The 17,153-nt window shown below is 59.4% G+C and overlaps 2 protein-coding genes across 15 annotated transcripts in view; one reads left to right on the forward strand and one right to left on the reverse strand.

Moving 5' to 3' along the window:
* Positions 1-14,397, forward strand: part of SMPD3 (sphingomyelin phosphodiesterase 3) — a 92,239-nt gene extending 77,842 nt beyond the window's left edge. For all 3 annotated transcript variants that reach the window (XM_003917089.4, XM_031657893.1, XM_009196747.3), the window contains 7 exons: positions 426-1,957; positions 7,737-7,812; positions 7,922-8,077; positions 8,956-9,045; positions 9,251-9,314; positions 11,042-11,198; positions 11,434-14,397. In XM_003917089.4, the coding sequence (XP_003917138.1) occupies positions 635-1,957; positions 7,737-7,812; positions 7,922-8,077; positions 8,956-9,045; positions 9,251-9,314; positions 11,042-11,198; positions 11,434-11,535 (1,968 nt within the window). In that variant the 5' untranslated portion in view covers positions 426-634 and the 3' untranslated portion in view covers positions 11,536-14,397. The remainder of the gene's footprint in view (positions 1-425; positions 1,958-7,736; positions 7,813-7,921; positions 8,078-8,955; positions 9,046-9,250; positions 9,315-11,041; positions 11,199-11,433) is intronic.
* The window catches only part of PRMT7 (protein arginine methyltransferase 7), a 49,723-nt gene continuing 46,711 nt past the window's right edge, over positions 14,142-17,153 (reverse strand). For 8 of the 12 annotated variants that reach the window (XM_031657882.1, XM_031657888.1, XM_031657886.1 and 5 more), the window contains 3 exons: positions 16,783-16,943; positions 15,879-15,975; positions 15,416-15,632 (listed from right to left, as the gene is read on the reverse strand). In XM_031657882.1, coding sequence (XP_031513742.1) covers positions 15,435-15,632; positions 15,879-15,975; positions 16,783-16,943 — 456 coding nt within the window. In that variant the 3' untranslated portion in view covers positions 15,416-15,434. Of the gene's footprint in view, positions 14,926-15,415; positions 15,633-15,878; positions 15,976-16,782; positions 16,944-17,153 lie in introns of those variants that run through there. The other 4 variants (XR_004179655.1, XM_031657892.1, XM_031657883.1 and 1 more) reach the window with 4 other exon arrangements.

The following is a 17,153-nucleotide window of genomic DNA, read 5'->3' on the forward strand; positions in this document are numbered from 1 at the left end:
CAGGGTTACTGCTCTCCCATTCTAAAAACCGCCCTGGCTCCTGAAGGGCTTCCAGCGGCCCCCGGCTAGGGTGGGCCCAGGCGTCCTCTAGGATGCCCTGCCTGCTCCCTTTGCACCCACAGATCTGTACCTCTCTGGAAACCAGGGCTATTTTCAAGCAATTGGGTTACAAGGTCAAGAAGATTAGTTAGGGGCAGTCATGTCACCAAGCTATTCGCTCCAAGAGAACAGCACGGATGGAGGAAGTGGTGTGCTGGGGCTGTCTCCCAGCCACCTGCTGAGCCTGCCGGCTCCAGCCTGGTTCTCAGAACTGTCCTGCTCACACCAGGGGAAGCAGGAGTGGGATGAGCTGGGGCGACGGCCCCATATCTGACCCGCTCCCTTAAGATCACTAAAAACAGTCCCCCTACTTTCTGTTTCTGCAGGGTCTGCAGTAGGCCTAGGCATGGCCCACCGAGGTGAACCATGACCGACTGGCCAATACTCACCATTGGCCAGCCAGAGTTGCATCTCGCCAGGAGGTGACCCCTCCTCCAGCTGCCCCCAACTCCTCGCCCACCCTCGCCCAGGAAAGTGCCCGCGGCTGCCACGGACACCATGTAGTAGGGCCGGCTGCGGCGCCCAGTGAGCTGCGATGGTTTTGTACACGACCCCCTTTCCTAACAGCTGTCTGTCTGCCCTGCACTGTGTGTCCTGGGCCCTCATCTTCCCATGCTACTGGCTGGTGGACCGGCTTGCTGCCTCCTTCATACCCACCACCTACGAGAAGCGCCAGCGGGCGGACGACCCGTGCTGCCTGCAGCTGCTCTGCACCGCCCTCTTCACGCCCATCTACCTGGCCCTCCTGGTGGCCTCGCTGCCCTTTGCATTTCTCGGCTTCCTCTTCTGGTCCCCGCTGCAGTCAGCCCGCCGGCCCTACATCTATTCACGGCTGGAAGACAAGGGCCTGGCCGGTGGGGCAGCCCTGCTCAGTGAATGGAAGGGCACGGGGCCTGGCAAAAGCTTCTGCTTCGCCACTGCCAACGTCTGCCTCCTGCCCGACTCACTCGCCAGGATCAACAACCTTTTTAACACCCAAGCGCGGGCCAAGGAGATCGGGCAGAGGATCCGCAATGGGGCCGCCCGGCCCCAGATCAAAATCTACATCGACTCCCCCACCAACACCTCCATCAGTGCCGCTAGCTTCAGCAGCCTGGTGTCACCACAGGGCGGCGATGGGGTGGCCCGGGCCGTCCCCGGGAGCATTAAGAGGACAGCCTCTGTGGAGTACAAGGGTGACGGCGGGCGGCACCCCGGTGACGAGGCTGCCAACGGCCCAGCCTCTGGGGACCCTGTCGACGGCAGCAGCCCGGAGGATGCCTGCATTGTGCGCATCGGTGGTGAGGAGGGCAGCCGGCCACCCGAAGCTGACGACCCTGCGCCCGGGGGCCAGGCCAGGAACGGAGCTGGCGGGGGCCCGAGGGGCCAGACGCCCAATCACAATCAGCAGGACGGGGATTCGGGGAGCCTGGGCAGCCCCTCGGCCTCCAGGGAGTCCCTGGTGAAGGGGCGAGCTGGGCCAGACACCAGTGCCAGCGGGGAACCAGGTGCCAACAGCAAGCTCCTGTACAAGGCCTCGGTGGTGAAGAAGGCGGCCGCGCGTAGGAGGCGGCACCCCGACGAGGCCTTCGACCATGAGGTCTCTGCCTTCTTCCCCGCCAACCTGGACTTCCTGTGCCTGCAGGAGGTGTTTGACAAGCGGGCAGCCACCAAATTGAAAGAGCAGCTGCACGGCTACTTTGAGTACATCCTGTACGACGTTGGGGTCTACGGCTGCCAGGGCTGCTGCAGCTTCAAGTGTCTCAACAGTGGCCTCCTCTTTGCCAGCCGCTACCCCATCATGGACGTGGCCTATCACTGTTACCCCAACAAGTGTAATGACGACGCCCTGGCCTCTAAGGGAGCTCTGTTTCTCAAGGTAGGAGGCCTTGGCCCAGCCCGAGGACCACATGCCCGCTGGTCCTAGAGCCACGCGGGCAGGGGGGCTGCAGTGGGGAGTCATCATTGTGGGGGCTGGAGTGGGAGGTTGGAGTGGGAGGCAGACGCGGTCTTTCCTGGAGCTGAACAACAGGGCCCTGGCTCGGGGACACAGTCAACAAGAATGCAGGGATGAGCACCGAGGCTCTGGGCTCAGAAAGACCCATCTGGGTGATCCTGGGCCCGTTCCTCAGATCTCTGAGCCACCATTTCCCCAACTGTAAAGTGAGGAGACGGTGGGAGTGGACCAGAGCAGTAAGACCTGGGAAGGGTTCCAAGCTGGCGCAAGAGTGGCGATGGTGGTCGTGGAGATGGTGGCAGTGATAAAGCGAGGAAGAGCAGGAGGCAGGGCCCCTGTCTGTTCATACGAGGCAGAGAGAGCAGCCCAGACCAAGCGCACCAGGCAGGCAGATGGGACCCTCATGTCTCCAGGCCCTGACACCGCCTGGCTCACTGAGGTCACTAGCTTCCCTGGCCTGGACAGCCCTCCCTCCTGGCTGTCGTGCAGCTGCCCTGCCAGGCTGTCTGCCCACCAGCCATGGTTTCGCTTCCATAGTCACTAATTAAAGTGAATCATAATTATTTCTGCTAATTTGGATTCGATTGGAGGAGTTTTTAGGCCGTGGTAATTTGGTCATTATACATTATCTTCCACTGTGCCTGAGACGCTCAGAGTGTTGACTTTTGTTCTCTATCCAAAAGCCGCTCATGGTGCTTCCAGAGTTTTCTGAAGCATCATTTGGCCAGTGGATGCAGCACAGGGCTTTCTGCCCCGAGAGGCAGCAGCCGTTTCAGATGTGGGTTCTGTCCCTTTAAGGTGAGACATGAAAACGTGGCAGCTCTGCAGGGAGGGCTGTGGCTCAGAGGCCTGCCCAGGGCGGGTTTCCTCACTTCGAAGTTCCCCTCCAGAAGCAACCACGCTCTGCCTGCCCAGGGAAACACTGGTGCACGACCTGGTGCCTGCCAGGAGTGGCGGTGCTTGTCTCCAAGCCCTGCGGGAGCCAGGCAGACAGCAAGGGCCCTGGCCCCCACTTCTGGTTCCTCGATGGCTCTTGTGTGGCTGTGCCAGGCCCAGAGTTTGGGTCTTCTGCTCTTCATTAACTGCAAGGGATGCTGAAATTGAAGCAGCTCCTGACAGATAGATCCAGCGTTCCCATTTTGGCATATGGTTCGTTGGTGTTCTGTTCTCTGGATGTATTTTTGTCTCAGCAGCTAGAGTGACTTTCTGGGGAAGAAGGGGATGTGTTGTCAGGCCCAAGGTGGGAGGGTGTGCCCCTCACTCCCACCCTACTACAGGTGGCTCAGAGGCCGGGGCCTCCCCTGCCCCCTACCCCAGCCCACTTCTGCACAGATCAATCCACACATCCTCTCCCCACCTCCCACTTCCCTCCTCCATGGGGCACCCTCACAGTTCCCACCGAGGTCAACAGTGTCTCCCTGGGACAGCCCCTCCTCCCAGGTTCTGTCCTGAAAGTTCTTTTCATCTTCCTGTACCTCCTGGGTCTCAAACTGTAACCTGATCTATGACATTCAAAAAATTTTTTGTATTGACCTTTTTTTTTTTTTTTTTTTTTTTTTGAGACGGAGTTTCACTCTCATTGTCCAGGCTGGAGTGCAATGGCACAATCTCAGCTCACCACAGCCTCCGCCTCCCGGGTTCAAGCAATTCTCCTGCCTCAGCCTCCCAAGTAGCTGGGATTACAGGCATGCACCACCATGCCCGGCTAATTTTGTATTTTTAGTAGAGATGGGGTTTCACCATGCTGGTCAGGCTGGTCTCAAACTCTCGACCTCAGGTGATCTGCCCGCCTCGGCCTTCCAAAGTGCTGGGATTACAGGCGTTTTCCACCACACCCAACCTTGACCAATATTTTAAAATCAAGATATTTCACAGACTTTGCAGGTTCTCTCAGCAGCCCCAGGCCCGCCACATTCCACACCCCACGTGGCTGCAGTGAGCTGGAGCCGTGGTTGGCTGCTCTGCAGTAGGGTTTCTCAGAGACCACCATGGTACCTGCCTGGGAGTGGGACTCTGCAGCTTCCATTTCTGTCCTTTCTAAGGCCCCTCTGCTTTGAACTGGCCCAGACCTCTCCCCCAAGCCCCCAGCCCCGCATTTGGCTGCCTCCAGGACACATCCCCATTCACTCTCAAACCAGACTCAGCCTCTGCCCCAGGCTGCCCCTTTTCCGGGTTCTGCCATCCTGAAGCCAGAAGGACCACCTTGGCTGCTCTGTCCTGTGCCCGATCCATACATCCCCGGCCCCTAGCTCACTTTCCAGATGGCCCTGGGTACACCCCACATCTCCAGCTCCCTTGGCCCAGGCCCCCTCCTCTGCATCAGCCCTGCTGTGGTTTCGGTCACCCTCCCCTCCAGCTGTCCCCCATCCTCCTTGTCCAAGGCCAGGTGTGACTCCTTTTATGCCCTCTACTGCCTCGGGAAAAGTCTGACCTTCACTTTGTACCACCTCCCCGCCGCCCACCCCCCCGCCACCCTTAGCTCCAGCCCTGCCCCAGCCACAAACCCCACGAGGGGTCCCTGCACCTCTTGCCCCTGCCTGTCTTGGTCCCATACTGGATGTGGCCACACTACCTCATGGAGCTCCCTCAGCGGCCGCCCGCACAATCCACTCTTCCCTTCATGGGCTCCTCTGCCCTCATGCCCAGGGTCTTGTCTGTCCATCAGACAGAGCAGCAGGACAGCAGAGCTGTGGTGTGCCCGCCACACGCGCACCCCAGGGCGGCGAAGTGAAGTACATGGGGCTGCCTCAGGGAGGGGCCCAGCCGGAGAGGGGCCGGGATGCCGGAGGGACTCGCTGCAGAAGCCAGCGGTCCCCTCCTCCCCGGAAGGCCCTCGTGGTTTCCCGTGTGGGACTTCGAAGCCTTCAGGGAAATGTGGCTCTGTGAAGGAAGGGACTGGAATCCTTTTTTCCTCACCTGCAATAGAGCCTCATTCTGGACGCCTCTCCTGTTGACAGTCTTTGCCCACCAGGACTCAAAGGCACAGCCCCTCGTGTGATTGTTTGTTTTTGCAAGAGAAACACAAGGCTCTGTGGCTCCCAAGGCCACGAGCCAGGAATCAGTAAGGCCCAGCAAATAATCAAGTGGGTCTTGGCAAGATCACACAGCCGATGAGGAGGGAGAAGCGGGGTGGGAGGCAGCAGGGCCTCGCCACTCCTCCCTCCAGTGGGTTCTCGTCATGCAGGCCAAGTCTGAGGCCTCCCTGCGGGTGTCCGACCCTGCCCGGGATGCAGCATGGGGCAGGTGACACCAAGTGCTGGGTGAGTGAGAGGCTTACGCCTTAAGACCAACAAACGGGCTGCTGAGGAGACACCTGGCAAAGACACCAGTCCCTCAGAAAGCAGCGCAGAGCAGCTCCGACCAACAGATCCCACTGGAAGCTGCCTAGACCACGTGAGCCTGTGACCCCAGCCCACGACGCAACTTCTGGCCTCAGTGTGTTCAACGGTAAAAGTGGCATCGCTTTACCACGTGCCTGAGCCGTTATAAGGACCCAGCAAAGTAATGTCCATGCGCCACCCCACCCCAGCACAAGCACGCCCGGCCTGAGATGATCCTCACGGAGGAGGAGCAGTAGTTGCCTGGAGATGGCGCCCCCGTGTGGCCATTTATTTATTTATTTATTTATTTAGAGACTGGTTCTGTCGCCCAGGCCAGAGTGGTCCAATGGGGGATCTTGGCTCACTGCAACCTCCGCCCCGCAGGTCCAAGGGATTCTCCTGCCTCAGCCTCCCGGATAGCTGGGATTACAGGCATGCACGCCCAGCTAATTTTTTTTTTTTTTTTTTTTTGGAGACAGAGTCTCACTCTGTCGCCTAGGCTAGAGTGCAGTAGCATGATCTTGGCTCACTGTGACCTTCACCTCCCAGGTTCAAGTGATTCTCCTGCCTCACCCTCCTGAGTAGCTGGGATTACAGGCACGTACCACCACGCCTGGCTAATTTTTGTATTTTTAGTAGAGAGAGGGTTTCGCCATGTTGGTCAGGCTGGTCTCGAACTCCTGACCTTGTGATCTGCCCGCCTCGGCCTCCCAAAGTGCTGGGATTACAGGCGTGAGCCACTGTGCCTGGCACGCCTGCTAATTTTTGTATTCTTAGTAAAGATGGGGTTTCACCATGTTGGCCAGGCTGGTCTCGAACTCCTGACCTCAGGTGATCCACCCACCTCGGTCTCCCAAATTACTGGGATTACAGGCATGAGCCACCGTGCCCAGCCTCATGTGGGCTTTTGAGCATGGCAGCTTCATAAATATTTTGTTTTTGTAGCAGAACCATCAATGCTGCGTGATCTCACAGCCATTCTGGGGGCAGGGATGCTGTTAGGCTAAGGTTTGGGTCTGTCTGTGAGCAAGAAGTGAATGGTGAACCTATGGGGCCGAACAGCCAGACGTTCCATACCCCTGGGTGCCGGGGAAGGAAGGCTGTGCATGTTAGGGCTGGGAAGGGGATGGAGAGCTGTAGAAGGCCGGGAGCACCTGCTGCTGAGGACCTCCAGAGGGAGGAGATAATACCAGCCCGACTGACCGCAGCAGCAAAGGAAGGACAGAGCCAACCGAAGCTGTCGGAGCAGATAGGCTGTGATGTTCGCGCTGCTGTGAGCTCCACAGATGCGGGGCACCCACCCTGCAGCCCTCAGCCCTCAGCCAACAACTGGGACAGGCTGCGTGTCCTGCCCAGCTACCTCCCTGGAGTGCTTTTTGGGTCTAGGGTCTCCCCATCTTGGGAAACCCAGTCTGGAATGGATTTACACAGCTCAGGGAGGGCACAGAGGCACAAGAGGGAGGGAATCCCAGGGGTAGGGGATGAGGAGCCGGTGAGCAACCTCTCTGTGTGGGGTGTCTCCATGGCCATCCCTCACCTCTCCTGGGCCGGGCACTGACGAGGGTCCCATCTCGCCCCCACCTGGGGTAGGGCAGTTACGAGTTGCCTGTGGGGTACAGTGGAGATGCTCATTTGTATTAAGCCCGTCTTTGGGGGCCTGCCAGGGTCACCAGCCACCTGGCGGGTGGAAGGCTCTGTCTTGGGTAAAGGAGGTAAGCAGGAGGTTGGGGCAGAGGGGAGGCCTGAAGAGGCTGCCACCACAGTGGGCTCAGGATGGAGCCAGGGGTGTGCAGGGGCCAGCCTGGGACACGGACCAGCGAGCTCTCATCCAAGACTGGGGACGACGGGACCACGGCCTATAAAGCAGATGACTCACTATGTAGCCAGAAGATGACGAGGCCAGAAGGGGCAGGGTCTGGGCCTCTTACCATGTGGGGTGGGCTCTGAGGCCACACCATGGCACAGGGGCAACCCCCTGAGATTTCAGAGGGAGAGAGCACCAGGGTGTGACTGAGGGAGGGAGGAAAGAGCCACAGGCAGGAGTGGACAAGGAACTAAGAGCCGTGGCCATGCTGGTCACTGGGAGATGGCAGGACCTGGGCCTTGGGGGAGCCTTGGTGCGGTTCGGCACTTCCCCCACACTTTGCACAGATGGCCACCGGCTCTCCCCACGCCACAGGCCGAGAGTTTCAGCATCCGCCTCCAGCCCAGATCCGTAAGCTCTTAGAAGCAGGATGCGGCCTGTCCTTACTCGGGCCCTAGAATCTAGCCAGGAGCCTGGCTTGTGAGGGTCTGACCTCGTGGGTGGGCACTGCCAGCGTCCTGTGCTCTCAGGGCCACGGCAACTGGCAGGTGGCAGCACTGACCCCCTCCTCCCCCAGGTGCAGGTGGGAAGCACACCTCAGGACCAAAGAATCGTCGGGTACATCGCCTGCACACACCTGCACGCCCCGCAAGGTAGGGCTGCCACCCGCCTGTGCTTTTCTAGGGATGGGATCAGCGCCTGGTGCCTAGCTGGGGTCTGGGGCCAGCTTCATCATTCAGTCTCTGTACTTCTGCCCTGCAGAGGACAGCGCCATCCGGTGTGGGCAGCTGGACCTGCTTCAGGACTGGCTGGCTGATTTCCGAAAATCTACCTCCTCGTCCAGCACAGCCAACCCCGAGGAGCTGGTGGCATTTGATGTCGTCTGCGGAGATTTCAACTTTGACAACTGCTCCTCTGGTGAGGCCGGGCTCCTCCCCACTCGGGTCTCCAGCTCTGGGGAGGCTGTGGGCTCAGTCACAGCGAGACAGACTTCGTTACCAGCTCAGAGAATTCCTGCTCCTCGAGAGCGTGTGGGTGGGGTATTTAGCAAGACTGATTTCTCTGCCCCCTGGAAATCCTAGAACAGGAAGAGCCCACGCTCTGCCTAGAAAGCTGGAAACAGAGATGCCCTAAAAATGAACCTCTGACAAGGAAGGCTGGGGGCCTCTGAAGCAGACGCAGGACGAGTCCACTAGTAACACTCATCAACGGGGTGCCGCACTCTCACTTTGAGCCAGCTGCCATTCTAATTGCTGTTTCACTTAAGTCTCTTAACAACCCTGAGAGGGAAGCATTGCATGTCTCCACGTGGTGTGGTGGAGGAAGCTGAGACTCAGAGAGGCTGCAGAACCAGCCCAAGGTCACACAGCCAGGCAGTGATTGCACAGGGATCTGAACCCTGGGAATTGCGCCTTAAACCATTAGGGTAAAAGACTCATCATCAGTGAAACAGCAAACACTTGCTGTAAATAACTGATCTGTGGATCCGATGACCATACGGACCTTGTGGGGACCTTCTTTCCTCTGTCCAAGGATAGTGGTCACTGTCACTGTCCTCAGAGGGAAGGCCGAAGACCAGGGCGTGTGCTCGGGGAGGTGTTCTCAAGGACACAGAAAAGCAGCGACAAATGAAGCACGGGGGCACCTGACTGGGACCGAGATCCCACTCAGGGGCAGTGGCCTAAAGGACGGGGACCTGGCAGCATGTGGGGAGTAACTGATGGGAAGCAGGGGCGCAGGTCGTGTAGGACAGCAAAGCCCCCTGATGCCTCAGTGTTTCCTCCCTCCCCGCACAGACGACAAACTGGAGCAGCAGCACTCCCTGTTCACCCACTACAGGGATCCCTGCCGCCTGGGGCCTGGGGAGGAGAAGCCGTGGGCCATCGGTGAGCTGGGACTGGGGGAGGAAGATGGGGACTGGGCTCACCACAGGCTTCCCTCAAAGACCACTAGGACCTGCCCCCAAGACCTCACTGCTGGGAAGGGCCCCACTCTGCTGCCCCTGGCTAGCCCGTGCCCACAGAGACCACCCCCTAGAGGCTGCCTGGGCCCCACCTGCAGCAACTGCTGTCGTCCCCTTTTCCCCCGCAGGTACTCTGCTGGACACGAATGGCCTGTATGATGAGGATGTGTGCACCCCCGACAACCTGCAGAAGTAAGCACTGCACTCCCAGGCTGGGGACAAGGCACTGACGCCCTGACTCAGGTGGAGACAGGGACTGGGCAGGACCCACACGGGAGAGCTCAGCTTGGGCTCATGAGGGCTTTTGTTTGGCAGAAACCTGTCCCTCATCTCACTTTTGATAGCTTTTGAGAGCTGGGAGCTGGGCCAGGCAGGTGGACATCAGGCCCTTACGCCCAGGGGGACTGGCCTTGCTAAATCTCTAGGGGTGTTTCCTAAACCTGTTTTCAGGAGCTGGGCCCCGGCCTGCTGGGTACGGGAGAGGGCCTGGAATTTCCCAGGCCCAGGCCACAGGTCGACCCCTGTGAAAGAGTTGCTGGGTATGGCGCCTGCTGCAGGCAGCTTGGTAGCTTGCAGTGCCAATCAGGCAAATAGACACCAGCAGCAATAACACACCGACCATTTTCAAAGTAGACACAGTTCCATCCCAGCCAACATTCATTCTTGAGCCCAGTGAGATGTCCATAAAGAACACATCTGAGAGGCCAACAGCAGAACCAATTTATAATTCACAGCCTGAGACTGCAGTCATGGCGATGGTTCCTTGCAGCTAATTTAAGCCAATTAATTAGATTATAGACTAAATTTGAAACATCATCCTATGCTGAGAAAATTCTTTTTATGAGATGATGATTAAAAAGTGACTACCAGTAACTCTCAGATCATTGATGCTGGAATTAATTATCAAAGGCAAAGGACAGTGATGGATTCCATTTCTGAGCTGTAACAATGTTCTGAATGTCATTAGTGTATTTATCTCAAGGCTGATGGAAACCTTGTGGAAGCCCATGTTTGCAGGCCCTGCCTCACCGGGTGCCCCTTTGCCATCCGTCCAGGCACTCACTGACCTGGCGGCCTGTGCAGGGTCTCTCACCACTGCACTTCCCATCCCAGGCCCTGGCCCAAGCCTGCCCTCTGCGGTGGGGGCTCCCAGGAGGGGGTCCTAGGTCTCTGGCCCAGTGGTGCTGAGGCCCCAGGGGACAGGCTGACAGGAAGGAGACGGGCACACTGCTTGTCTCAGGGCAACAGTGCCAGAAAGGGATTCCAGATGTCACATCCCCCCGCTCCAGCGTCCTGCCCTCCCTGTGGATCCCCTAGCACCATCATGGGTTTCCTCACTCAGAAGCGGGATGACAGCCTGTTCCCTGAAGTGTCGTGGGGCCCACAGCAACCACTCTCGTTTCAGAGGAGGAAACGGAGGCTTGGAGGCTCGGTGACATAAGCAGAGTCACACAGCCACGTAGGGACAGCCCCACATGAGACTCCTCGGAGGTGCTCTCCTGGTTCCCTCAGCCCAGTCAACCTGGGAACAACAGTCACAGGGGTCCCCGAGATTCACGGCAAAGACCAAGCTCCCCAAAACAGCCCCCCTATTGGCTCAGGGCAGAAGCCCATTCTGAGGAACGGGTGGGATCAGTTTTGTCCAAGTTCAGAAAGGGAAAGGGAGTGCTGGCCAGGCTGGGGTGGACGGGACACCTCGACAGGCTCCGGAGCCCCGATTCAGCCAGGAACCCGCAGGCGACTAGGCCTGCCCCCAGCTGAGGCCCTTTTTGGGCCTGCAGGAGAGACAGATCTTAAACCCAGAGCTTTGGTGCCACCACCCGCTCCCACACTGGGGGGAGACCATGGCTCCACAAACAGCCCCTGCCAGGCCCAGGGGCGGGCATGGGGGCTCATCTGCCTCCTGTGTGTGTGGACAGGGTCCTGGAGAGTGAGGAGGGCCGCAGAGAGTACCTGGCGTTTCCCACCAGCAAGAGCTCGGGCCAGAAGGGGCGGAAGGAGCTGCTGAAGGGCAACGGCCGGCGCATCGACTACATGCTGCACGCAGAGGAGGGGCTGTGCCCGGACTGGAAGGCCGTGAGTCGGGCGGGCCCATGCAAAGACAGAGTGGGGCCTGGGCCCTGCAGCCCTCGACAGCTGACTCCCTGAGACCCCACGCCCCGTCACTCCCTCAAACCCTTAGGGCCCCAGGTCCTCCAGGTCCCAGCCCACCCCAGCCGGGGGCCTCACTTCGGGGATCCCCAGCCCGCTCCCTGCAGGATGCCCTTGGAATCTGACCAAGGCTGTTTCTCCCCTTTCCCACTCGCCCCAGGAGGTGGAAGAATTCAGTTTTATCACCCAGCTGTCCGGCCTGACGGACCACCTGCCAGTAGCCATGCGACTGACTGTGTCTTCAGGGGAGGAGGAGGCATAGACCGTCTGGAGCAGGGGGGCCTCTGCCAGCCCTTGGAGCCGCAGCCCATCCCTGGGCCGTGTCCCCTCCATCGAGCTCCTGGTGCTTGGGGGAGGAGGACAGGGACAGGGAGGGAGCCACAGTCAGTGCCCGGGAACCTGGAAGCTGCGCTGCTCTGCACCTCTGGGCCTCACTGCAGACAGACAGAGGAGTCAGGCCCGCCCCGGGAGCCTCCGGCTGCCTAACCAGTGCCATTCTTTCACAACGTGATTTTCTACAAATCTACAGCACAACCGAGTTTGTAACCCGTGGGTTAGTATGAGGACCGGGTTCATGTACTCTCTGTATCTCTTCTTAAACTTCGTCCAGGGTTCTTTATTTTTGTCTGCTGCCAATGTTGTCTCGCATGCCTGCACCCTCGCATGCACGCTGCCCGCATGCCACGTGCCACGCTGTAGCCACAGACCCCTTGCTCGGGCCTCACCCAAGGCCAAACTCCAAACACAATCAGAACCAGCCAAAGAAGCACTTCCTGGGCACGGCCGCCAGCTCTCCCGCCTCCAGTGTGGGCTGGCTCCTGCAGGGTCCCAGGGCTGCGTCTCTACCAGCCAGCCAGGGCTCTTCCCAGGGTCTCCCATTCAAGGGCGATTACATTTTAAAAAGAAAAATAGAAAAAGGTTAATCACAAAACCAACCCTCACTTCACAGGGTCTGTAAGTCACAGAACTTTGCTCTTCCCGAGACAGGGTCCCTTCGCCAGCCCAGGCACAACAGGGTCCGGCAGGCTCTGGCGCCCCGGGCTTCCTCTGGGAGCCTCCCATCTGGGCAGTGGAGCCATAAACGGGGAATCCAAGAAGACAGCATCCACTTTTTTTTTTTTTTTTTTTTTAACAGGAAGAAGGGACTCACAGCATAAAGGGGGGTGGGGGGATCCTGATTTTGAAAATAACCTATTTGTAGCTTCTCTTCTATCAAAACCAACACATCCTCTTCTTTCTGCCAATCCTCTCTCCCCTCCGGACACCTCTCTGGTTCGGGACCAATCCCTCCCTGGGGACGTGCCCCACCCGCGTGCCGGCTGAGCTCAGGAACCCCTGCCTGCCCCCTGGGTCTGCGGTTCTGGTCTCCCAGGCCCATCCTTAACAGCTACCCCAGCCAACACCAAGGCCACAAGGGGACCCCAGCCTAGGAGGCAGGAAGCCAAGGTGCAGACAGCAGCCTGGCCCTCACCAGTGCATGGGCTGGGGCAGCAAGGCTGACAGTTGCCGCATGCCCAGGGCAGGGTGTGGTACTGGCACCCAGGCTCAGCATGGCAGAGCTGGCCAACAGCCTGTGGTCCCTGATCTGCCTCCAGCCCCCAGGCCCCTTCGGCAGCACTGCCTCTGCCCACCTGCCTTTAACAGACGCCAGGGCTGCTCCTGTCATGCCGCGAAGGTTTTGTCCGTTTCATAGTTTGAGACTCAACTTGAGGGACTTTTTGACAATCCCCGCTGACCTCCGCTCCTTGTGGTGCCCTGGCCCTGTACCTAGCCTGGCCCAGGGCTGGCTTTGCCTGGCGAGGCTGGAGGGAGCACCAGGACCTGCTGTCTGTTGTCAGCCCCTCCTGGTGCTGGTGCCCTGATGCTGTGCCTTGTCACCCATTGAGCTGCAAGAGGGACCAAGAAGAGGCCACGCAGCCAGCCAGACGCCCAGCCCTCTGCTGGGGCAGACAACGCTGCGGAGCCCGGGGAGCCTGGCGCTAGGACGTGCGTCCTTGTGACACTGGCCTGTCTGAACTCACCTGGCCTGGGAAGCACCGTCTGTGCCCGGATCCAAGCCCTGCCACCTAGAGTCCAGAGCCAGGAAGGGGCTGCTGAGGGAGAGCATCCTGCTGGGCTCTCTGCTCGGCCCGCCCCTCCAAGGGTCTGGCCTGTTAGCCTTGACTGGGCTTCATGCTGTGGAGGCCCCCCCCACCTCTCTGAAGCAGCTGGGACTCTGCTCACACAAGCGACTGGGCTGGCCCTGGACCCTTAGACCCCAAGCCCATGCTGGCTGCCTGTACACAGAGAGCAGCTGAGGCCCAGGCAGGGCCCCCACACCAGACCCCAGCATAGCTTCCCCACCCAGGCACCCCCTTCCCAGGGCAGCAGGTGTGGGAGTCAGGGCCGCACGCTCCTCCCCTCCCACCTCACAGGCAGCCTTAGGCAAGTCATTTTCTGTCATCACAAGGTTGCCTCTGCCTAGTCAGGTCCTGGCGTCCAGAGTAAGGACGTGCGGCCCCCAGGCCCCTGCACACCTCCCTCAGCGCCAAGGCCGGGATCCCCTACCCACGTGTCCCATAGTGGCTGCCTGTGGATTCCTGGGCCTTGTGTACAGGCCAGGCCCTTCCACTGATTTTTAAGTGAAACATTGCTGAATCTCAGATTCTGTGGCATCTAAGGCCTAGCAGGGGTGGGCACACGGGTCACCCGAGGCCCACACCAAGGCTCTGTGCCTGCCCCAGGCCCAGTCTCAAAGGAAGCCACGAGGCGCGGGGGCCGCTGAGGAAGGAAATGTTCATTTCATTCGTCCATAACCACCTTAAGTTTTAAGTATATCAATCTTGATGCTTTTTAACTATTGCTTTTTAACTTGCTGAGATTTAGAAATACTGTTATAAAAAAACTTTTTTAATTTCTGTATTTTTTCTGTATTGTATCTTCACGGGACATTAGGGGTTTTCTATGGTAAGCACACCTACGGTTTTGGTAACATTATCAAATATATATCCAGACGGTTCTTCCCTAGAAGAAAAACAAATCTTTACACCTGATAAGATATTTTGAAAAGAGAGGTGTTCTTTTTCCTTATTGGTGCTGAAAGGAAGGATGGATAACGAGGAGAAAATAAAACTGTGAGGCTCAAGGCTGGTGTTCTCCACTTATTTCAGCGACAAGCTGGGGCCAGGCCTCAGGGGCATGCCTGGGGGCAGGGGATGGAATTCCTGCCTCCAACTGCAGGACAGGAGCTGCCCAAGTCTGCCTAAATCCGAGGACACCGGAACTCTGCTCATACAGGCGGCTCGGCTGGCCTGGCACAAGCCTCACCTCCTGAGCTGTGAGCCAGAGGCCACTGGGTTCTCTCACTTGGTGTCTGCTGTTACCTGAGAGCTGGGACATAACCAAGGGGGGTTAGTGTGTGAGAGAAGCAAGGCCACGGCGCCTCTGGCCTCTCAGGTGAAGTGGGGCTGGGCAGGGGCTGCTCCCCGCTGTACCCCACCTGCAGGAGGGGCTTTCCAATCCGAGGGCGGTACAGGGAACAGGGCTGCCTCGCGGCTCCTCTGATAGCCACTTTCCTGGGTCTGCATCTCAGTAACTGCTCTGGAACAGCTGCCTTGTGTCCAGTCTCAGGTCCTGGCAGGCTACCAGCTGGTGCAGCACTGAGGCCAGACACCTATGGATGTGGCTTGAAGTTACCTGGCAGATGAGGGCCAGAACCCAGGCCCAGCCAGGGTCCTCAAGCCCCAGAGACCCAGCCACATTCAGTGTCTCCACCCTCCTAGTAGAAGCCAGAAGAGCAGGGACCCGGAGATCCCCGAGTGGGATGGGCAGGACAGGCTCCTGCCATGGGGACTGCTCGCCAAGGGTGGCGTGGACAACCGCACCCGCCAGCCCCACAAGCCCCCTGTGGTTCCACTTCCTCCCCAGCTGAGGAGAGATGTCTCCACACTGGAGCTTTCTCAGCACCTCAGAAGCACAAGCAGGGGGGTCTCCCCCGCCCCTCCAGGGCTCCAAATTCAGTCACCCTCTCATGCTCCCTGCCACAACTGGAGCCAGAGGCCAGCAGTGCAAAGATACAACATGGCGCAGTCTTTCCCATCCCCGAGGCCGAGCAGCTCCCGGAGAGGAGAGCCTTCAGCCTTCCCCACTAGAAAGCCATGAGCCACTCAGAACCCACAGCCCTCAGGCCACTTTATTGCTCAGGAGTGGTGAGTCTGGGGTGTCTGTAAGCCTGAACTCCATGGTGATGTCACCTGTGCTGGGGTGAAACTCCACCACATAGCTGACCGTCTGCGGGCCGCCCAGCGGTGCTCTGGGATCCAGGACAGGGTTGAAGAAGTAGACAGCCTGCTTGCAGTGGGGGTTCCAACAGCAGCCTCCCTGTAGGATGAAGAGCAGGAAGACAGTGAGAGCTCCCTGGCACCGGAGCCTCCTTCCTGGCCAGCCTCCAGCCCAAGCAGCTCGCAGCAGAGAGAAGCTGCGCAGGGGCCAGATGTCCCAGGGGGTCATCATCTGGCCCGAAGAACTTGTGAGACACACCCGGAGCACAGGGGCAGGGAGGCCTCCCCAGGCGGCGCCTGCTCTCAGGGTCTGCACGCACACTGGGGCTCGGCGCGCAGGCACTACCTCGGGGTCTGCAGGCTCCAGGAGGCCAGTGCTGAGCGTGCACTCCGGTGTCAGGTGGTACTCCATCCACAGCACTGCTGCGTGGCTCCTCCCAGGCCTGCCAAGGAGAGGGGGGACCCAGCAGAAGCAGTCACACAAGAGGCAGGGGGGCACGGCTGCAGCTCCTGCTGCTTTCCAGAAACCTGTGGTTTCTGCCCCTCCGGGAGCTCCTAGTGCCACATCCAACTGAATGTTCCTCAGAAAAACCCCAGCCAGAACAGCCGCAGCCGAGCCCCGACCTGAGCCAACCCGAACCCTGCAGCCAGGCCACACATGGGGCAGGGCCAGTGTGGTTGCAGGGTCCAGGGGGCTTGAGGCACAGCCTGGCACTGAAGGCTGGAAAGCCCCTCTGATAGCCCAGACAGCAACCCTGGGAGCTCAGGTGGCAGCGCCCACCCTGCCTGGCTGCCTGTCCCGAGTTGGGAGGCGCTTCCGGGGAAGAAGTCACTCCTCGGGCGAGGTGGGGTGAGGGCCGGAGTGGGACAGGGCTGCCGGTGCCTGGACGCCCGCAGCACTCCCTGACCCTGACCTGCTTCAGCTCCCAGGAGGGTTCAGGAAAATGGTGCATCGGTGACCACAGGAACTAAGCTCCCATCTTCCTGAGGTGTGATCCAACAAGGGAGCCTCAGCTGTGGGGAGTGAGCAGAGCCCTCCCTGGCTCCCCCCGCCGACCGGCACACACGGGACCGTGGGAACCACCACACACGCAGGGCCACTCTGACAGGGAAGGGCAAGGTCATGGGAAGGACGAATACCCCATCCACGTGTCAGGGTCTCCCAGGCCAGCTGTGCTCACCATGGGGGTGAGAACTCCAAGGGCAAGCAGCAGCCCCTCCCTGCCCCCCCGGGCCCTCCCTACACCCACCTCCTTAGCTCCATGGTGCCCTCGGCACACAGGGGCCGTGGGGGCACCAGCTGCCGGAAGTCAAAGGCCAGGATCTGCCGGGACTCAGAGAGGCTGCGGCACGGGTACTCCCACAGTGGGTGGGGCTCAGCCTCCCTGCTCTCCCTGAAGTCCAGGGCACGCTGCGAACAGAAAGGGGCCTGGGGGCTGCAGAGACAGGCCGGCAGCCAGACAGAGGGACCCCTCCCCGGCTTGGCTCTCACTGACTGCAGTCACAAGGGGTGTGTGCTCTCCCACAAAGATGCCGAGCGCCCAGCAGACCAGCGGCTCCCCAAGCACCGCTGGCTCTGAGCCCTCACTCTCCGGATTTTTTTTTTTTTTTTTTTTTTTTT

This window comes from Papio anubis, chromosome 18, assembly GCF_008728515.1.
Source record: "Papio anubis isolate 15944 chromosome 18, Panubis1.0, whole genome shotgun sequence".
In the NCBI taxonomy this organism is placed as follows: domain Eukaryota; kingdom Metazoa; phylum Chordata; class Mammalia; order Primates; family Cercopithecidae; genus Papio; species Papio anubis.